We start from the raw sequence: 22812 nt of genomic DNA, 5'->3' as shown, positions 1-22812 counted from the left end.
ATCTTCCAGTTTAGAGAACAAGCTTTGCAACAAAACCACTTTAACACCAGCAAAATCTGCTGGTATTCCGCATACGAGTGTATGCATTTCTGCATGTGCATGTCCTCCTTCAAGAAACTATACGGTGCTCTAGAAAACTGAAAGGTCGTTTGAAGCATGTCTTCATGTTAGCAGTACTTATTTGACTTTTTTTTTTTTTTTTTTTAACTGAGGAACACAAATGTTTAAGAATAGGTACTGGAAAGCAAACGTGACTCCAGTCAGCCTTCTTTCTGTAACAAAGTGAGAGCTATTTCCATCTCCGCCATGAAACATGTCTGTGCTTGTGTGCAGCTGGCTGACATTTGTGCTTATCTATGCTGTTGTCATTTTTGATTGTTGGATTAAACTTTGGAAAAGTCAGGGGAGCGTGTTTTTATGCACCATTTATATAGGTCACAAGTGATTTCCTTTACGCTGTGAATGCAAGAGAGGGAAAATAACATTTTTTGTTTTGTTTTATTTTTTAGTATATACTGAATGAATGTCTAAATTGTTGTATAAATATCCAGTATTTTAAATGTTCTGTAAAATAACATGTTATGGAAACAGTCATAGAATCACAGAATCATTAAGGTTGGAAAACACCACTAAGATCATCCAGTCCAACCATCAGCCCATCCCCACCATGCCCACTGTCCATGTCCCTCAGTGCCACATCCACACAGTTCAGAAACACCTCCAGGGATGCTGATTCCACCATTTCCCTGGGCAGCCTGTGCCAATGCAGCACCACTCCTTCTGAGCAGAAACTTTTCCTAATATCCAACCTGAACCTCCTCTGGTGTAACTTAAGGCCATTACTTCTCATCCTATCATAGTTACCTGGGAGAACTGGCTGACCTCACCTTGCCACAACCTCCTTTCATGTCACTGTAGAAAGCAATGATGCCTCCCTTGAGACTCCTCCAACTCTTTGTTTTTTAACAAAGTAGATCATTCTTTCACTCTGGTATCATTTAACTTCAGATGAAAAAGAAGGAAAAAGAAATCTATGTAAAAAAGGAGACAACTTGCTCTATGTTCTTAGATTTTGGGTATGTGTATGTGGGTGTCTGAAATCATCTCAATGATTTGGGCATCCCTGTGCTGCATGCAGTGTCACACAGCCTGGGTAGCGCTGTGAAGCACCTCCACAAAGTTCAGACAGGAAGTAAGTAACTCATGTTCTTAAACAAATTTCCAAACAAGCACTCTGACATTCATGCAGCCTGCTTTGTTTTGCATGAGAATGTATGCATACACATTTTATCTGTGTGCACACAGATTTCATCTAAGACCATCAAGCCGGAGTACTGACAACACCAAGGGCAAAGAAAGCACAGGTGTATTTTTGTTTCTGAGGACGAGGCTGAGGAAAGACTTTGATTAAATCTGGCTTGGCTGGGAGAACACCTACAGCCACACCTCTGAAGATCTTGTTAACGTGACCTAGTTGAGTTGCAGTGCATGTAAGGAGTTTGAAATTTAGATGTGCGTGCAAGCATGCACAACCTCAATATGACACAAAACTGACAGCCAAATCCACAATGGTTAGAATAGCTAACACCTACCATTTCCTTTAGGTCTCTGGTAGCAACTGTTTTTTGTTTTTTTTTTTGGTAGGCAGAGTGAAAATAGCATCCTCTTAAGCTTCAGTGAATATGGTATTGTTCTCTACTTCCTTCTGCGAGCAACTGCATTATGTGAATGAGTTATAAATTGTTAATTTACTTTGTGCAATGCATGCAGTTATACAGGTTTTCCTGTGTTCCATCACAGAGGTGGTTTCTTTACAGAATACATCTTATTTGCAGCTGAAGCTGTTGCCTGCAGCCCTGACAATGTGCTTTCAGCTGTTGTGAGGCAGGAGGTCTTGCTGAAAAAAGATGTAATTGTATTCAAGGTGTATTCCTAGAGCGTTCCCCCTCAGCAGAAGCATACTGCAGCTATTCATATTTGGGATAGCGTTTTTTTTTTTTTTGCCTGGATTAGCCATGTTCATGATACTTGTGCACATTAGTTTCTGAATAAATACAATTGCATGTTCCGAGAATGGAATGGTTAATGACAGGGATCTGATGCTAATGCAGCCCCATCTGTTGAACAAGTGGCTGTATTGGGGCTCTCTGATGACACAAGATCTGTCCCAGGGTAGAGCTGCAGATGAGACTATAGATCAGCTCATCAGTTATGTTAAGGGAGCTATCATATCTGGCAGCTTTTTAACTTCTTTTGTCTGCACAATACGATGGTGGGAGCTTAGTTTTTGTGTTACTTCTGGAATCTGGAACTTTGCCCTAGAAAGATGGTTTCTTTCCCACATTGAGTCAGTGGGAAGGATCAGTCCTGCAGCAAACTGCCTCCATCTGACCCTAACGTGTAGGGGCCACACAACACAGCGGTGTGCAAGTATCAACTTGAATACTCTTCTCCCAAAGTTTACATCTGTGAGATGAACTCGGTTCCCTCATGACACACATGGTGTAAACACTACTTTCTGACTTGCAGCACTTTCTCAGTGCTTTCTCAACTCCAGAAGCTCCACCGAGATCTGAAGTTGGAAGCGAAAGGGATGATGAAGTTCTGTGTTACACAAGAGATAAACATCGGGCTAGGGAGGATGCTAAGTATTTCTACCTCCCTTCCCTCGCATTTTCATGGTGTTCCTCGCAGACTGCCAGCCCCCCAGGACCAGGCTGACAGTGCTGGTAAATAAAGAGGTACTGCATAGGTAAGTGCTCTCCTTCCTCCAGCAAACATCTGCTCTTTTTGCTGCCTGAGGTGCTGCGCAGGCAACGTGCTGGTAAGAAACTCCTTCCTCCTCCATCTGGCTCCAGCTCTTTCCTCCCTCTCAGATACCCCTGTGGCTCAGAAACAATAGCTGGTCTAACAGTAAACTTTCACTGTTTGCAATTCAAATGATTTCAAAGGCTACTTCACAACAGTAAAACAATTTGAAGAAGCTTTTGAGGCTTTAAAGATACTCTTACCCTTCCAGCAGTGCTCAGCCCTGTTCTTCTAATTGCCTTGCTCCTGAGCATTACTGAGGGACAAATGGCCATGGCAAACAATGAGCTGGTACCTGCTGCCTCACCTAAAAGCACATCTTCTCTGGGATTACTGTAATTGTACATGTAATGACAATGACAAGAGCACTGATGGGTGCTTGGATCAGGCTTGGGCTGGTTTCTCATTATTTTGAGTAATGCCATCCCTTCTCGCTTTGGAGAGGTCTGGATATTTTAAAGCTTAACTGAAAGGCTGACTGCCTGCTCTTAAGTGTGTGTGGATTTGGAGTGAATTAGTTTCTCATACATGCTGTTGCTGTCATTCTAGCTCCTTAGTGCGTGAACCACCTCAGAAACAGTGGGTGCATTTGTTAAAGGTTACATGTTCTCAGATTCAGCACCCAAAGTCACTAGTCATGTATGGAAAATGTCATGAAATTCTGCAATATTTTTTTCTTATCACAAGGAAAAGCACTCAGAATATACTATAGATATCTGATGACCATCCTTTAAAACTGGGATACAGTTCAAACGCTCACAGTAACATTGACATTAATGCATCACACTTTCCCTCCAATTCTGTTCAACTAAATACAGCTAATAATAAAAATAAGATATTAATAAAGATTGGCTGTGAAAGACTTTAATAATGTTTTTTTTCAATACCATGTTATGATTATGCATTAATGAAAAACAAATTATTTCACATTCAATTAATATCTTGCACCTACATGTTTTAAACCAGAGAGTAATAAGTTAAAAAAAAACAACACAAAAACAAACAAACAAAAACCAAAAACAACATCCCCTTCTTTTCAGGTTCTGTTATTTGACACCTTCTACTTTTTTGTGCTCCTAAAGAAAAAAGGCTATGTGTACATTTAGTGAGCAAAAGGCTAAAATAATTATGACCTTTATTTCCAAGCAAGGAAATGTATGCATATATATGTAAAATGCAGAAGAGATGACCTCATGGAAAGAAGCTCTATTTTTATTAATGCTTTGTCACATCTTTTTTTTTGTCACACTCTGTTTGCTGCATCTAGCCACTTCTATTGGCGACTCTAAAAACAACAGAAAAAAAGAATGTCTGAATTAAGGGTTGATCCTTGCATTGCCAGATAATGTGATCTGCTTCTGAGCTCTCTAACATCTACTTTTTACGTTGGATCCCAAAATTGCTGGGAGTTTAAACATCTATTACAGGCCACAAGCACATTCTCCATTCTTTTAGTGCACGGTTTGCATAGGCATTGATGTATATAAAGTTCTCCTTATGTGGATTTTTTTATTTATTTATTTTTTAAAATAATTGGTGTGTAAGGCTGCTATGTCAAAGCAACCATGCCCTTTTACAAGGCTTCCCATCAATAGCTCACAGTTCCATGCCATATGCTCTTCTCATTTGCCTGTAGAGAGAGACACCCTACAGTGGTCAGTGCACTACAAATGCCTAAATAAATTAGGCAAATATAGAATAGTGCATACATTAAAGCAACCGCAGGCAATGCAGTATGTTAATGGAATAACTGCACAGTACAGTGACCATGAAAAACAAGATTAATGAAGTCAGGCAGCATGGACGTCCCAAGGAGTAGCAGCGAAATCCAAGACGCAGCTTCTTCACTAGAGGTGAATTATTCCCCATAAAATGCTTTGGTAGGAGAAACTCACACAAACTACAAAACCCAAATGCCATAGGACATTGGTTTCCTAAGGAAATTCTTCCAAAATAGGATGCTGGGCATTTGCATGTATAGTGGAGGGAGAAAGTTCCTCCTCACCTTGCCCTTATTTTGAGATACAATGTGGCTTAGGAATTCCTGGTAGAAGAGGACAAGGGATAGGCTTGCCACTGTCTCTTTGCATTCAAATTTATTCACAGTTCCTCGCTGGGAACTTCCTTAACCCCTCGCCTAAAGCAGCACTCAATAGCTGCAAGCAAGAGCAGACAGAGCTACGCTGTTTTAAAAATGCCTGTTGCGAGAGAGGATCTGCGTGTAGATACTTGAGCTACAGCTGCTACCTGACTGTTCCTATTAGGAGGTGAGAACCTGGGGCCTTGTTCCAGTCCAGTCATCTTCACTGCATACTGCCAGCATGGCCCATGCTTCTCTTTTTTCTTGCTTTTATCACATTGGTGCTTCTGCCTTGACAACATGTCTGGGAAAAACACGGATCCTCAATACACTGGAATATATTTAAGTTAGTCTTTGCTTGATCAATTCTTGAGGATTTTTCCTCAGATTTAGGTATTTTCATGGGCTTCAGGGGAAGTGATTTTTAAGATATATTTTTCAGTATATATTTTTTTCATTTTATATACATATCTACTTACCTACCTACCTATCTATCTACCTACCTTCCTACCTATCTATCTATGTATCTATCTTTTTTCCCTATGGGAAATATGTTTCTGAGTTCCTTATTTGGTAATATAGGAAAGTGTGTCAGTGTAAAGGTATTCATCTGGACTACACTTTTTTTCTTTCCTTTAGATTCACTGAAACATCTTTCTCCTTTCCCATTTCCTGGTTTTCTGTTTGTTTGTTTATTTACTTAAGGTTCAACATCCGGCCCATGACATATTTCCCTTTGACTGCATTAATAATTCTAAGGTTAAGTTCCATTTTCTTTAAAGTAACACGCTTGTCAGTCAATACTTTGATAATAGGAAAAAGCAGAAGTGTCTGGCTCTTTACATGACCTCTCACAAGTCCTCAAAATGTGCCTGAAATCCTTAGAGTGTAATCTCAAATTCCATCTAAATCAATCCATTTTTTGTGCTTTTGTTTTCCCCCTAGGCTCCAAGTGGAGCCAAAACAGATACCATTGATCTCTTCAGATCACAGAAGACCATTTAGAAAATATGAATGCTTCTTTGCATCACAAGTGCTTAAATCCAGTGGCCTATTTTAAATAAAAGATTGAAGAAAGTGAGTAAGAATTCATCCATAGTTTTGTCATCTAACAGGCAAACTAACCTACTTCAGAAGGGGAAATGTAACAAAACAGCTACTGAATTGTTTATATGCCATTAATTTTTTTGGCAGTTACATTATCAGGAGCAATAGCATCTGACTCTTGCTAGCTCTTTGCTTTAGCTTAGGGCCTTAATTGAATTAAAGGGTATGAACATGAAAGAAGTTTCAAGGCTCCCCTGTGTGTAACTTCTTCATGCTAAAATGGTGAACAATTAAAGGAATAAGGTCTTCTTTTTTCCTTTTCACAATTCCCAGTTGCATTTATTTGAAAAAGATAAGGAAACTCTGTTATCCTCTGGATGATAAAATTGGGGTTGATTCTGCCCTACAAGCCAAGCAGGTCATTGCCTAGGGAAAAACATAGGAAGAATTGAATCTTTTATAATTATATTGGGGATTTCTGAGGCAGAGCAAAGGGAATCATGTTTGTCAAAGCAGCCGAGCCTTAAATTCAGCTCTGGACAGACATGCAATTAGAATGGCTTGTTCAGGATCATTTTCTGTCCCCAGAAATGAGTTAAAACAGATAGCTGAGCACCTGTATAAAAAGAAGTGGCATTATATTAAAATAGGATATTCTATCCATTGTACAGTGATAAATTGAATTGCCTTTATTTGACCTTTTGCTTTTGCTTAAGGCTTACGTTGGTGCTTTACACACAAATTTTAGTTCTGTTTTCTAATGAGGTGGCACACTTAGAGGCACTGAAGCCCTTAAAGAGATGACCTCCTAACCATGCAGCCTGCTCCACCCTAGCGCAGTTTTTGGAGTTTAAGGAAGCCACGCTCGGGTAAGGAATTGCAGTTGTTGCAATCTGCTCTCACAGAGAGCGACCCAGTATATTTAAAGCAGGCTTTAAAAACAGTTTGGAAAAACAGGTCATAGAGTTCATGTTTGTCCTGTCATCAGGCCAACTGTTGGGCCTCAGATGAGAGATACAGAGCTGTGACTTTAATCTATGCAGGGTAGCCCTAATCACTGATATATTTAGACAGACATTATCAGCTGCAGGGTGGACCTGATTGCTGTTAAGAGCCCAGGCCCTCTTTTGTGGCAGCACTCTGCCTGGTACAGCTACCATAAGCAAAAACACTCTGAGGTGATTGATGCCCAATTGACCTGGTCCTGGGGCTTTCTATGGCAGCCCCACACTGCAAGCTCCCTTGCAGTGACACATCTCCTTGTGCTTACGGTGCATAAGTAGCCAGTTACCCATCACCCTTCCTTCTAAGGTAGCCCTGATTCCCAGTGGTCTCTGGGATTAAATTCTCCCCAGTCCCAAATGGATCAGGTTTTTGCAAGCTGGTGGGAGTATCGTGGCTGGACTGACTGCCGTCCGTCTCTGACTGGAGAGCACCATGTGGAGCACACTAAGGAGGACAGAGTTTCACAAGAGGGTTCTTTGGAAATGAAGCTCCCTGTTGTGACCACTTGGCAATGCATTAGTTCCCATCACAATGTGGTCCTGAGGGCATGAATGAGATTCCTTCTGGCTGCAGCAGAACCAAGGGACATGGCCTGTGAGCACATCTAATGTTCTCCATTCACTAACACATGTATAGCCCATGGGACCAGACTAGAGGTGGCCCACAGGAAACATTCAGGAGCTGTGCAGTGTAGCTATTGGGTACTCAGCATCAAGCATTTACTTTGGAAATTTTCTTCTCTTGGCCAGAGCATAGGCAGAGCCACAGCATGGGAAAGTGGCTCTTACCTCCAACTTTTGAGGTTATACTTAAAAAAAAACTTTGATTTTGTAGACAGTGTAAGTAGGAGATTTGTTTAGGCCAGAGCCAGTGCTTCAATCACTCCAAAAATTCAACTGTTATTTACTTCTCTATTGACTGGTCCAATGTATCTTTTAAAATCTTCCAGTAATATTTTATTTCTACTTACTTCAGTAGGAATAGCAGCCACTCCACGCTGCAGAAAAATAAGACAAAAACATTCATCTAACCTTCTTTTTTAAAAAATGCTATACTAAGTGGGTGCAAAACCAACCACCCATCTTTCATGAGCTCTGGGATGTATGAATGATAAACCTACATACATCTGAAATGCTCCACTGCTTTCAGACGTACATTATCTTTGCTTCTCGTCCAAGTTGGAGCATTACCAATTTATTTTCTTTTATTTCTAATGGATATCCCCAGCTCTCTTCAAAGTACTGCTTGTGCATATGAAAATGAAAGCAGAAATGGATTTATTCCACTTGTGGGGTAGGACTCTACTTGTCTTCCCAATTTAATACTAAAACTTTAAAATCCTTGTACTGTGTTTTATCAGTGCTGTAACCCACACGGTAATCTACTCGTTTTTAAATTTTGACATTTGTTGGTGTTTATAACCAAATATTCTGTTTAAATCTTTAGCTATTTTTGGCATGATTTAAAAAAAATGGTTTTAATTATTTTTGTATTGATAGAGGGATTTGACTAATTAGAATTATCACTGCTGTTTGTGTTGCTTTATTTGCAAGGAAGAAAGTCCATTCAACCAATCTAGGAATAAAAATAATTGCTTTGTGGTTTTGAGGCCTTTGTGCCTGAATTTCTCTGAAGTAAATGTTCAGTATTTTAATAATTTTAATAGCTCCTGAATCCATTTCTCATTTACAGGGTTGGCCAAAGTTTTCCAGTCCCAAGACTTCTTCACCCTACATGCTAGAGGGCTAATGATAAGGTACAGTTCTTGAAGAGCAACCTTTAGTCTTTGTCTCTCCACAAAGCCTGATTTCATACTCTACTACTGGCAAGAGGGAATTCACCTACTTCCCAACATTTTAATGGTTTGTCAGTTAAAACTGATATAAACAAGCGTGAATGTTAGTCTACAGGTGATGAGCCACGTGAAGGAAAAGAAAATTACATTTATAAAGTAAAAATTTATAAACCATTCAGCACAGTGAAAAATGTAGTAAAACCTTATCCTGCTTCCACAGAGCTCCACAGCAAAGTTCAGAAGTCTGTTGAATCTGGGAAATGCATAAAGTGTCAAACGGCTCATATTAGTGTGTAACAACGCACTATGCTATAAGCACAGGAAGGCCTGGTCTCCTTTTCAAAGAGTTAGTACAATTGTTATATAATCAATCAGGAAGTTAAAAATGATATAGCCATAAAAATACTTGGAGAGGACTCATATAAAGTATTCTACTGCCTTTGTTTCATTTGCTTCAGAAATGAGTACACGCAAAATTCACCTCCACCCTCCATTAAATATCTGCTTGGTTTCCAGTCTTTGGAGTTAATGAACAACAGTATTGCATTTTTTATGTGCCCATCCATAATCATATTTACTATAGGTAAGATTTTATGTCTTCATCTTTGTAGAAGATGGTGTTTACTTTTATCAGGAATAGTAAAACTGGTTTGGCTTTGTTCTGAAACCTCCACTGATGACATAAGCATTTCTGTGGCCAGTGTTTCTACTTTATTGCTGAAGTGGGGAAGGAACAGAAAGTTTCTGGCATTTACAAACATGCGGTCAAAGTAATCTGAGGCAAGCAGATTCAGAATGGATTTAAACTCACGGCTATAAAATTTGTGGTGTATCAAACACACCATGAGCAGGCAACAAGCAAAATTCTGCACCCCAAGAATGTGAGATTCTTCATACAGTCAAAGCTCTCTGAGGTACGGAGCCCTCCTGGCTGTTGTGTTAGCATGAGGGTTGTAACCACTCTTATTTTCAAATCTCAATCAGCTGAAATTCATCCCTGTTATAGTTTTGGTCACTGGCTGGAATACTGAGTACACGTCAACAAAGCACAGAAGTAAGATTGGATTTGTAATTTTAAGGCTGCCTGTTTTGTGTGGAAATTTCTGCAGCAGTCTCCCAATTTAAAACACTTACATGAAAAATGCAGTTTTCAATCATTTCTTACTGTAGATTCCACTACCTCAAAAAGAAGACCAGTCTTCAGGTAATATCAGCTATTACTAAGTCACTTTATTTAAACTAATGACTTTGCCTTTGGTACAAAGAAGGAAATGGCACCATTTATGGCCAGATCTATTCCTCCAGGTCTGCAGCACTAGAGGTAGCTTTCTCCTGATCACTTCTGACCATCCCTAGTCATCTCTTGGACACCCCTGACCATTTCTTTATGCTGTGATATGAATATAGAAAATCCAGGGGGCATGCACCCACGTTCGGCGGCAGCTTTGAACAGTTCTCATGGAATATTCTGTATTACTGTTTCCTTTTTACTTTGAAACTGAAGAGTCTGGGTGCTGGCAGCACCAGTTTTGGCATGGCCCTTGAAGCCATGCTGTCTGGTAGATGAGACTGAACCTCTGATCTGGTGGGAGGAGATGACTCTGCAGGAAATACCCTACAGCTCCAGGGTAACAAAACTGAGTGGAAACAATGAAGGCATGTCTATGCAGAGGAAAGGAATGCGATGAAGACATTCTCTGCCTTCGCCTCAAACATGTTGGTTTCTTTGTATGAAGTAGAGAAGTTTTGGGGCCTGAGCTGGCTGCAGTGATGTGGCATCAGAGTGGGGCTGAGACAGCTGTGGGGTTCCACCTGCTTACAGTGCTGTGTACCAAGGGACATACAGTGCTCTTGTTCCATAGCGTGGATGGGCATGGCTTTATCACTCCCTTCCCCCGTTGTGAATTTCCACTTGCTCCCCCTCCATTTACTCCTAGCTGAATTGTTGGGCAGAAAACACTCAGGTGAAAAAATTATTGCTGCAAAGACATAATAAAGAACTTTAGAGGATGCTCTATGTGACTGCTGTCTCTCTCACATAATTTTTTGTAAGTCGGGCTTTTATGAAGCGTTGAATTTAAAAATAAATCATGTTTTAAAAAAAAACTCAAGCAATCTCTTAAAAATTTTGAAACTGAATTACGAAGTAGAAAATAAAAGGCAAGATAAAGAACTGGAACAGTAGGTTTGTTCTCTGCAAGCTCAGGCTCTTGTATTAATGCACTGCGTAATTGTGAAGAAAATGGCTTTCAGTCTTTGCCTGTGTGTTAGATCCTGCTGGAACGCTCTGTTCCCTGCTCTGAGGAACACTTAATGCTGCTCGAAGCGTGTGTACCCGGCGCTACATGGAAGAATCGAGCGGCTCCTCCCACACAGCCCGGCGCATCTCCTTCCTATTGTAAGAGGGGTATCAAGCAGCTTTTTGTTCCTCTCGCTCTGGGAATAAAGCAGAGACAAACACAGGGAAGTGAAAGGGGGAACGGTCACTGCTTCAAGGTGGTGCTGGAAGCAGGAGAGGAAGAGTTTAGATCACAAGGCTGTATTTTCTTAGATTCATCAACACTATGCTTTTATTCATTTAATTAGAAAACGTTTTTTTTTTTTATTTATTCATTACATCTGTTTGAGACATCTGGTTACTCTAAATCAGAACTGATGGCCTAATTTTACTGAGGTGCATGCTTCTGCTCTTTCTGCTGTCAAGGTCTTTATTTTCATTTGAGGTAGGCTTTTCTGACTATTTCTAAAAACAGTGGAGGCAACAATCCATGCTTTTTGGTGAGAGAAAAGCACATCACTGCTTGTGCTTGTATTTAGGACTGTCCCCCACCGTTTCCAGTGCTATTAAGCACACTTGCAACACATATAATCTTATATTCTTAACAGTCAGCTCTTGTGTTCACCAAAACATAAAGCCCTTATAACCCAGAGTGTTTTGCCTTTTTTTTTTTTTTGGTAGGAATTGGCCACTTATAGGCAATAAAGGACAAAGCAGGTTCCTCAGTTTATGGCACATCTCTCAGAAAGGAAAAAAAAAAAAGCAACAAGCAGGCAGTGTGAGCGCTGAGATGAAAGGTGCTGGATCATGTGCCCAAGCATCACCACCCTGTTCATTTGCAATAACATGGATGCTCTTATCAAAGTCGGGGAGATTAAAGAGTGAATTTAGGAAAGTAAATTACTGTTAGGTTTGCTCACTGCTCCTGGGGAGAGAATTGCATGGGGGAAGACAAACATTAATTTTGGGCATGTAACACAAAATGCAATCACTTTATAGGAAAGAATGACTATGTATTTACACAGGTACGTTTGAAGTCTTTACACATCAATACAGTTGATATCGTATATAGGGAAATATATACTATAAACCAAATAAAAACAGAGTGACTATCTTTTATTTTTTTTAAGGATTTCTTCCATCTGATCATAACTGGATCATCTATCAGTGCTCAAAGCAAGGTAATACACAGACTCCCAACATGATGTTCCCTCAGACTGCCAAATCTGCCTAAGAAAACTAATTATATTAATTTTGCCCTGAGAATTCACAGGCGAAATCTATGTCTGAGACTGATTAAAAGGCCCAAGTTAATACCATCGAAAGAAAAGAAAAAGCTGTAACAAGAGCAGTGCCATGACTGCAAATGATAATGAGAAAGAGACTAAGTTGCACTAAGAGTTGGCTAGAAAACGACTGATAAGTGTCTGCTTTTACAGCAGTGTATTCATTGCATTATATTCAAGATTTAGATATAACAGACAACAATGAAATTATAGAGAAGTAGCTAATCTGAAATCAGTTGTCCTTTGTAGACAGATCCTGCACTGAATGAAACATGCAGGAACACTTGCTTACAACCAAAAAAATCACATCCAGCATTGGCAGAGGGAAAATATGGCTACAATCATTTCTCCTCACATCATGCTCTTTATTTCCCACTTAACTCGTGCCAGAAAAAGCTGAGTTTGTGAATCAGAGGTGTATGTCTATCTACATATTGCAATAACCATTTTACTCTTTCTTCTGGAGTGAGAGAATAGTGGGCAACCTCCTTTGAGGTCTGATCTCCAGTGCTGCTGTCACAAAGTTTCCACATTTTGCTATTTTGAAGTACCTCTGAGACAGGCAGATTTACTGAAGGCAGATTTACTTCAAGTCCCTTCCAAATCAGCCATGCGTCTGAAAATCTATCACGTTTCCAAATCACAAACATAAATAAAGCTGCTCAAGCAATTTTTATGACATAATCGGAAAGTGATTATTTTTCTGGATATTTTAAAGGATTTTTAAAAATCTGTCTGGGTTTTTTAACCACATCATTAAGTGAAGTACATAAACTGCAAATCCTAAGGAAAAATGAATGCAGTAGCAGGATCGATATACAGTTTTCTTAAAATCTTCAACTATCTTCATTAAAGTTTATACTTAAAATCTATTTATACTTAAAATTATATAAATTTATATACTTAAAATAAGTTTATACTTAAAATTCTAAAGCAAAGGAAATATTGCTATAAAGCTATCATTAAAATCCACTTAATCTGACTAATATAGTTAGGCTAGTGGGCTCTACAGTATGGAGCTCTGTTCTGGAACTTATACATTTCTAAAAACCATGCTCAGATGTGTTTGGATGGATCAGATGTTTGGATGCCTGTTCTGTGAACGAGCATTAGGCAGAGCACCATGTTACAATCCATAATCATTCCGCTGCCCTTAATGCAGTAGCTGATAAGCTTCATCTGTAACATCGTGTCCCTGCTACTGATTTCATGCCTGGGTTGTCCTTCTCCCAGCAGGTTGCCCCTGCCTGCTCTCCCTTTGCCCGATCATGGTGGGACCAGCAGCCCCGTGCTGACCCACAGAGCCTGTTTGGGCAGGCAGCAGTGCAAAAGCCCATGAACAGCCACAACAGAGAAAGCAGTTTTCATGTTATTTCAAGATTTCTTAAAGGAATACAGCAGGCCAGAGAAGAAAACTCTGGGAACCAGAGAGTTACACACAAATCTATTTATCTCCACTTCCATCCCAGCTGCACCATGAAAAATGATAAAAGAGACAAAAACTTGGAATTTGAGCTGGTACGGTGTTATCATTTGAATACAGAGTATGATAACAAATGGTTAAAACAGCCTCTTAATATAAAAGCTCTTTTCACTCTAATATTATCGTTAATAACTTTCCCATGCAGAGCTGCAATCTCTGACTGTTTATCTCATCTGTATTAGCCTCGCCTGTTTTATTCACAAATGAAAAAATGGATGTGTAATATTGGTTATGTGCAACTCTGGGTTGCGAGGAGCTCTTTATTGACAAGCTTTCAAATAAGCTGCTTCTATTGTCATCTTAAATTTTTTTTTGTTATTGGATCCAAATGATGATTGTTTTGCTAAAAACTAGCACCACATTTGCTGCCACACCTGCTATTATCCCACTTGAAAAAAAAATCACCTTTGCAACAAAACCAGAATACTACTATTTTCTGAATTTGCTTTTTATTTACTACAAGTGCACGGTATGATGAGTTGTTTGCTTAAAGGAATACAATTGGAAAGCACTTCTCTTGAACCTGTCCTTTCTGAATTCTGGTTTCTCCTACTTGAGGCTCACACCACAAGGAGAGTCTTCTCTCTGAGCAGTGCCCTTTAAAATCAGACTTCCACCAAGTAAGCATTTTTCTGTACAGAATATGTTCAGCAGTATTTACATTTGAGGTAGGTTTTCCTGACATCAGTTTTGCAGAACCTGCTATAGATAGAACTAACAGTGACTGCATCCCTGGCACCTCCAAGCCTTCCCAACCTTCTCACGCTCCGCACAGTGCTGGAGGTGCTTGATAGGTGATTGCTGAGTGCAGAATGGGACTCTGACTGAGCTGCCTTGTCCCACTGGCTGGAAAGGGACTACTTGTGGGATAAGTGGTTTGAGGGATTCAGTGCCTGATAAAACCAGCCAGAAATGCAGTTTGTGTATGTACATGTGTGGGCATGCTGGAGGGAAAGGGAGGTTCCCAGTGTGGTCACATTCAGGCTTTGCCCCTTCTCTGACTCACATTAGTCTATCTTAAGTTTTCAAAGCCAAGACTGCTCCATCCTGGAAGAATATGACCGGCTTCTTCACCCCTAGACATTCTGAGGATAAAACATTAATACAGTACTGTGGTTACTTTCAACATTGTAATGCCAAGCTGAGAAAGGCCTGCACCTTTCTCAGAGCCCCACCGCACAGTGCCTCTTCACAAGTGGACTCCGTTGCCAACACATTTCTGAGCCCAGGCATGAATCTAATCATGTCCCGTGGTAGCACAATACAAAGGGCAGCCTGCTCTCAGTGTCCAGTCTTAGGCAAAAACAAAACAAAACAAACAAACAAACAAAAAAACCCAATACCACAGTAAATCCCCACAGGCCCAACATGCCCCTTGACAGGAACCTCAGCACGTTCACCAGTGAACTCAGCAGTGGGGTGGCCCAAACTTTTCTGTCCCCATTTTAACAAGATCCACGGGGCCAAAGTCTTTCCAAGAAGGACTCCAGGACCTCTGTGGCTGGATGGAGGCCTCCCTGGAAACTTTGCAGGACAGAGTGGGAGCCCTTGGCATGGCTGTGGGGCTCTGGGGAACCAGCACACATATGCACAGTGCTGGACACAAACCCTTCAGCTTACAGCTGTCTCTGGAACACAAGCTCAATGTCCCTTCAGACTTTTTCATGTTCCTTTATTCTGTCAAGAATACTTCCCCAAGCAGGAAAAAAATCTATACTGCACATATAGCGCATTTATTTTCATAAACAAGTATGTATTAGTTCACATTCTAGGACCAGAACAAATTAAAAAATCAAGTAACTCTCATTCTTCTTCTTTGAATTCTTGAATCTTCTCACTTACCATGAAGTGCATTCCGTAGCTTCCTTCAGAAAAAGCTGGGAAAAGAGCACGCTGCAATAGTTACAGGGTGTGTACGTGTGTGGGGGGGCACAGATAAAAGTTATATTTCTATTACTTGTTTCCAATATGACAGAACTCACAAAATGCCAGGCTCCCTCCAAACCAATAGTGAGAAACAGTGCTTGCCAAGGCAACATGAAAGAAATGTTGTAAAGGTTGCAGTGTATTGCTTAAAAGTTAGGCAATATCAGAAGCTGGGTTGCCAGTACAACCTTAATTCAACCCTTCTGTGCATATTCATTATGATACAGTCTTTAATTACGTGATCACAAACTCTTTTCTTTATTTTCTCTCCCTAGGGCCACTGCTTCATTGAAAGTATCAGATCGGATGAATAAAACAGCTGTTAAATGTTTACATTCATCCCCTTCAGTGCCCTGCTGTCAAGGTATCCGTGAGCATCTTGCACTGTTGACTAGGCTTCCTCCTCTATGTCTGGAGCTGCCAGAGAAGTGATGGACATCTGTGCATGTTAGCCAAGAGGTACAGGTGCTAAAAAAGTTTAGAGCAAAATAGTAGGTCAGTAAAACGCATAGGCATTCTGGCAGGAAGCTAAGGAATAAACCAGCAGCCATCCTAAGGTATAACCGGCTTCTCTGGTGTTCTCCACTGAAGTCCTATCAAGGAAAGTCAGCTTTCCCTGATGCTGTGAGCTATACGCCAAAGACTTCATCATCGCTAACAGCATGCATACTTTAAAGATGAAGATCTCTGGGAGCGTTTTTCAGACAGGAAGCAGCAGCAGCTGCTTTCCTATCCTCCCATAGCACTGAGATGGAGGCAGGCTTGGCCAGACTGGGAAAACAAGACAGTACTCTGCATACGCAGCTCCTGGCACCTTGCTCCCTCCCACGGCTTGGGACGAGGTCCTGCTGGTGGGCATCGCATGGAACCTTACCCTTGAAGTTACATTTGAATCGCCTGCTGGCTTTGCAGGAAGAACACCAGGGTAGTTCATTCCTCACTAGCAGACTGGATCTGCACAGCCATTTATTCATTCCATAGACAAGGCCTTCTTTATACAGGCTCTAACTGTCTGGAAGTAATAGAAACTAACAGAACTTCTTGATTGGCAAAATGCACTGAATTTATTGACTTTGCAGGACATTTAAGAGAAACCATTTGATAGACTAGCAAGTTGTTTTAAAGGAGGAAAGAAAAAAAAAAACTTTAAATTTCTTCCCCTATCACTGAGTGTGAGATGAGGAACATTTTCTTCATGCAAAATTCAAAGGGGGTGACTCAAATCTGATCTGCACAGCCTTGCTGTCCATAACAGCTGTGGTGTGATGAGGAGAGCTTGTTAAACCTGTTTTGGGGTGCTCCTGCATAAGACAACTTATCTACACTGGAGTCTCTGAAACTCCTCCTGAGCTTGATTTTGTTTTGAACTAAGCAAGAGATAAGAAATTGGCCCAGATGAAGCTTGGATCCAAAAAAAGGTGGCAAGCTATGCTCATGTTATGCTCTTCTCTGTTGAAGTACTTTCAATGGTTATTTTGTAATAATCACGACGCTGATTTTGCACAAGAACAAAGGGCCAATGGACCTCATTGTGAAGGAGAATCATCTGCTGCTTTGAGGCTTGAAAAAGAACAGCAAATTCCAAGCTACTAACAGATCAAAAATAGCTGCTCTGAATGCACTTTACGTACTCTGGGGAAGCAGTGTGGAAGAAGGGATAGTAAGCATCTGTGGAGAACCAAGATGAGGGTAACTTTGTCAGCTCCTCCCTCCTCATAGGACAGGACAGCTCATGGATCATTAATGCAATATACAGAGGTTAGTGGGGGAACAACAGATGAGACTCTGCTCTAAAAGCTACACCAAGATTTTTAGCATGCAGTAAAGCTGTGGATTTAAGCTCCTGGGATTATCTTTTGAAGGTGCTTTGCACATCTCCCTTGTGTATAGACAGTCGAAGTGATAGTCCCTTGAGACAGAAACTCTAGATAGAATAGCTCACGAGTGCAGAAAAAAAATACAGTGCTACTCAGATTCATCTCTAACACCGCATAACCAAAAGTGGTGTATTTTTATCTTTCGCTTAAATTATTTCATGTATTTATATGTTTCATTATTGATTTACTGAAAAAGAAACTTTAGGGCTTTTCATGTGCCTTTAATGGTTGGATATCTGATCTCTGACTGCAAGTGCTGTACGTGTAAATACATTTATATATACAAAAACAAGTATTTTATTTGCACCTTTGCATAGGGGCAGGGTATATGCCCAAGGGGATAAATGATCTTTCCATCAAAGAAGCCAACACTTTGTGCTTTTAACAAAAGAAAAAACTGCTGCTGCTGCTTTCATCTCTCCTTTGTGCAGAAAGGAGATGCATAGCACCAGGGAGACTGCAACTTCACCCTCTTCTCGACCACTGCCAGGTGAGTAACGTGCTCCAGCCTTCCTTACCAGCCCGTGATTCCCCCACGCAAAGCAGGCAGCCCAAAAGCAAGTAAGAATCACAGAACCACCAAATCATTTGGGTTGGAAGGGACCTTAACGCTCATCCAGTTCTGTTCCTCTGCAGTGGGTTGGTGGGACTGAAACATACCAGCTCAGGCTGCCCAGGGCTCCATCCAACCTGGCCTTCAACACCTCCAGGATGGGGCACCCACAGCTTCCTCGGGCAACCTGTGCCACTGCCTCCCTGCTCCCCAAGTAAAGAATTGCCTCCTACCCCCTAATCTAAATCCTATTTATCTTAAAATCACTCCTTGTGCTGTCACTATCAGACCACGTACCAAATCAGTTCCCCTCTTGTTTATAAGCCCCCTTCAAGTACTGGAAGGCCGCAGTAGGGCCTCCTGGGAGCCTCCTTGTCTCCGGGCTGCACAAAGGGAACACGTGCTGTTAAGCAGTGCGCAGGAAACGCCTGAAAGACCAAAACGGGTATTTCTGGGTGCCCAGGGCTGCTATCCGGCCCCGTGGGAAGGCTCTTCCCACGACGAGCAGCCTGCCTTTCGGCTCGCTACCCCCCACTGCCCCCCGGACCGCCCAACAGCGTGGCTTTGCTCTTTTCCCCCTGCGTGGAGCCCCTCGCAGCACTAAGGACACGGTGAGCAGAAGGCAGAGCAGCGATGGGACCGCAGGCTGGGACGCTGGTACCCACCGTGGCTCCACGGTGGGAAGAAGGGGGAGAGCTGCCCGCAGGCAGTGGGGAACGGCAGGCCCTGCGTGGAGACGAGCCCGCAGACGCACGGGGGGACATGCCCGGAGACATGTCCAAACACGCGCAGCGAGCGCCCCGCCGGCACTGCCGCCGCCTGCGCGCTCACACCTCCCCGCTCCCTGGGCTAGGCTAGGCTGGGCCGGGCCGCCCCGCGCTGACGTGTCGCTGCTCTCCCCAGATACAGCGCGAGGCCGAGCACAGCGCCGCGCGTTTGCGCTGCCGCTGTTTGCGCGGCGACCGGGGGCGGAAGGAGGCCCCCTGCGCAGCGCGCACCCCACGTCCCGTCGCGCGCGCCCCCGCTCTATTTGTTTACAACCGATTACGTCACCCCCCCGTCTCCAGGCACCGCCTTCCGTCCTCCGTCACAATGGTGCGATCGCCCGATTGGCTGCGCCGCGCCCCCGGCGCTGCGACGCCACTTCCGGCCAGCCGTAGCTATAAGAGGCGGCGAGAGGCGCTCGGCTCCCTTCGCCCCTCTCAGCAGGAGATGCGTGGAGCGCTGCCGCGGCCGCCGCTGCTGCCGCCGCCCCCCTGCCGCAGGAGGAGGAGGCGGAGGCTGCCGCCCCCGGGATGTGATCTGGGTACCGCCACCCATTCCTCACCCAGTTAAAGCCGCGCGCGCTCAGCTCCCTTCGCCCGCCGCCCCGTCCGGGTGCCCGCCGGCCGCCCCGGAGAGCTGGCTGCCGGCCGCCGCCGCCTCCATGCATCCCGCCCTGTACACCCGGGCCAGCATGATACGCGAGATCGCCGCGGCCGTGGCCTTCATCTCCAAGTTCCTGCGCACCAAGGGGCTGATGAACGAACGGCAGTTACAGACCTTCAGCCAGAGCCTGCAGGAGCTGCTGGCAGGTGAGGGCGGCGGGAAGCCGAGCCTCCCGCGGGGCCGGGAAACCGAGCCCGGCCCCGCCGGTGGCGGTCGAGGAGGGTGGGGGCAGCGGGGTCTGCTGGCGCCGCTCGGCACCGCCGCGCCGCTCCTCGGCGGAGGGGGCTGTAAACAAAGCGCTCCCGGCGCCGTGCGCGCACCCCGCGCGCACATCCCACAGACAAAGCGCTCGGAGCAACCCGCACTTCCCGCTCCAGCCGTCCCGTGTCCGGTAGGAAAAACGCTCCTAAACGGCGCTTTTGTTGAGTGAAACGCAGCGGAAGACATTTCGGCTCAGTTCCTCTTCTGGAAACGTCTTATAGCCGCCCTAAAACTCCGGTTGGGAGTAAATACCGGTGATTTCCTCGCTGCCCCGTAGGGTTTGTAACACCCAACTCGTGTCCCAGGCTGCCTGGCGGCGGCTGGCACCTCGTGCCACAAGTGGTTGCGGGGTGCTGGGTGGGATAGAACTCCAAAGGTAAGTTAAGCCATAGACCTCTAACCCGGGAAAATAGTCTGGGCAGGTAGTTGGGGTGAAGGACTTGAGCCCGTAAATACCACCCAGTTGTTTCCCTGGTCATTTTTAGGCGTTCTTAGCATTTGGAGAATTAAGCATGGACGTAATTGCAAAATTACGCTGAAAATGTGCTTCTTGGTTCGTGGTGCTTTTCAAAGTGCTTTGTAAGCACTTTGTTATACTCGTTCTTATGAATACCAGGAAGTTGCGTTTCGCTCCTTTCAGATGGCAGACATTGTTCTCTGTATGGTAGCACGAAACAATAACCGTGCGTGAGTACTCCTGAAGGGACGCTGCACTTCTGTAAATCATCGCAGAGAGAGACCACAATGATATTTCAAGTCAGCTGATCCTAAAATAAGCATCTCAACACCTACAGTTGTGAAACTTTGTAAGAGAACAGTAATCAGTGTGCGCTTTTTTGAATGCAGAATTAAGGAGGATAATCTTTTTTTATTTTATAGAACATTATAAACACCACTGGTTCCCAGAAAAGCCATGCAAGGGATCAGGTTACCGATGTATCCGGATCAACCATAAAATGGATCCTCTCATTGGACAGGCAGCACAGCGGATTGGATTGAGCAGTCAGGAACTGTTCCAGCTTCTTCCGAGCGAACTCACTCTATGGGTTGACCCGTATGAAGTGTCCTATCGTATTGGAGAGGATGGCTCAATCTGTGTGCTGTATGAAGCTGCACCAGCAGGAGGTAGCCAAAATAACACCAACATGCAAATGGTAGACAGCAGAATAAGCTGTAAGGAGGAACTTCTCTTGGGCAGAACTAGCCCTTCCAAAAGCTACAATATGATGACTGTATCGGGTTAAGATATAGTCAGTGGATGGATCACCTTAAAATGGATGGATAAGTTTGGTTTTTACTTTGGGTGGGCACCTCTGGGGATGGATTATGGAATTTAAACCATGTCACAGCTGTGAAGATCTGGCACACGTTAGAATGGTATTCTTTAAAGTGACAGTGCCATAGTTTGGACAGTACCTTTCAGTGATTTAATAGCCTGTGAGTCAAAATGATTACAACTTGCTAGGGAGTGAAGAAGATCTAGGAAGGGTCAGTTTCTCCAAGGCATCTTACTTAATTTCTACACCAATTCTTTCGACTCCAATCTGTATTTATAAAGTGATTCTCTGCAGTACGTCCCGCAGAGTAAATTTGCACTATTACATTTATTAATTGTTAGCATTTTTGGCAGCTCAGTAACAAGACTTACTGTTACGAACACAATAGTACTGGAAATTTTATCTTTCAGACTTTTACCTAGCACTTAACAACTGTGTATAAATGTACATAAGATAAACTAGTAAGTATGACCTGGGGAAATGGTCAGATCTTTACATTGGCCGCAGAAGTAGCAAGTGATCAGAGTTTGCCATGGCAACAGGCTTTAAAAAGACCATATAAAGACACTGTCTGAACTGTGGTGTTAGCACCAGCCAGCTATCTGTACATTTGCTAGCTTGTAGTTTTCTAAGACTGAGTAAACTTCTTATTTTTAGAAAGTGGAGGTCTGGTTTGTAATTTCCTTGTTCTTAATTGGGTAAAAGTCTTTTCCACAAACCACCATCTATTTTGTGAACTTTGTTAGTCATCTTTTATTTGGTAAATTATGAACTGGTGTAAATTTGTACAGTTCATGTATATTGATTGTGGCAAAGTTGTACAGATTTCTATATTTTGGATGAGAAATTTTTCTTCTCTCTATAATAAATTGTTTCCTATCTTGGCATTTTAATTAATCTCTTGTCGTGATTACATAGGACCAGTTAAACTATTTTTGTCTCACAGAGATATAAAGTAGGTACTACAAAGGATTAAGAGTACCATTGGCACCATGACACTAGGGAACACTCGATGCAGGCATGGATTGATGAAGACCTCGCTGTATATAAATGCTTGGGAAGTTTAAGGGAACACAATGATTTACATGTCATTTTAAAACTTTTAAAATGTGTCCATGTGGAAGTAACTCCAGGGCCAGTAATTCCAGGACATGAGGAAAAGGTACAGAAATAACATCCACCAAAGATGACTTGACTAAATCCAGAGGATTAAAGTTTGCTTGGCTTCCTGATGAAGGATATAGCAAAACTAAATGTCCATTTTGACCTACTTGCTCACAAGTTTTCAGTTGCTCCTTGATGGATTCCCTGCTCATTAAGAGTTCTTGGGACAAATGTCCCTTAGCTTTACGAGCAGGTTAACCACTCTACAGAAAAAGGTTGCTCGCCTTTTGCTTTCTTCAGATGCAAGACTTTCACTTTAGAAATCATTAAGATGGGATTCAACAAAAGGTATGTAGATCTTTTTTTCCCAAACTTGAAAGATTGGTTGAGGCGAAGTGAGAAGCCCATACTTACATGGGTTTTCAAAGTTAATGAATGATGTGGAGACGTGATTCACTTAAGCACTACACTAATGTCATTTGTATACTTAGTTACACTTGAGAGAAGTTCCTTACCACTTTATTTACACTTGTTAAAGCGCTGGAGTAAAGCTTGAGAAGAACTTTCTGTTCCTTATCTCCTGTGTACTTTGTTCTCTGTGTGT

At 42.7% G+C, this 22812-nt stretch overlaps 1 protein-coding gene across 1 annotated transcript; it reads left to right on the top strand.

The window, feature by feature from the left end:
- The first annotated feature begins 19326 nt into the window (after window positions 1-19326).
- On the top strand, window positions 19327-21997 carry BTG1 (BTG anti-proliferation factor 1). Its single transcript, NM_205350.2, has 2 exons — window positions 19327-19712; window positions 20707-21997. Exons 1-2 carry the CDS (start codon window positions 19565-19567, stop codon window positions 21069-21071), a joined length of 513 nt encoding a protein of 170 aa, NP_990681.1. The 5' UTR covers window positions 19327-19564; the 3' UTR covers window positions 21072-21997.
- Window positions 21998-22812: the final 815 nt, after the last annotated feature.

This window comes from Gallus gallus, chromosome 1 (assembly GCF_016699485.2).
Source record: "Gallus gallus isolate bGalGal1 chromosome 1, bGalGal1.mat.broiler.GRCg7b, whole genome shotgun sequence".
Classification (NCBI taxonomy): domain Eukaryota; kingdom Metazoa; phylum Chordata; class Aves; order Galliformes; family Phasianidae; genus Gallus; species Gallus gallus.
Note: the sequence above shows the minus strand (reverse complement) of the source record. Positions and strands in the feature narration are given on the sequence as shown.

What these genes read in the sequence shown, in the direction of transcription:
- BTG1 (NM_205350.2), top strand. Translation starts at nt 19,565, where the DNA reads ATGCATCCCGCCCTGTACACCCGGGCCAGCATGATACGCGAGATCGCC. An exon ending in CCTGCAGGAGCTGCTGGCAG is followed by an intron (nt 19,713 to 20,706) that starts GTGAGGGCGGCG and finishes TTTATTTTATAG; the next exon opens with AACATTATAAACACCACTGG.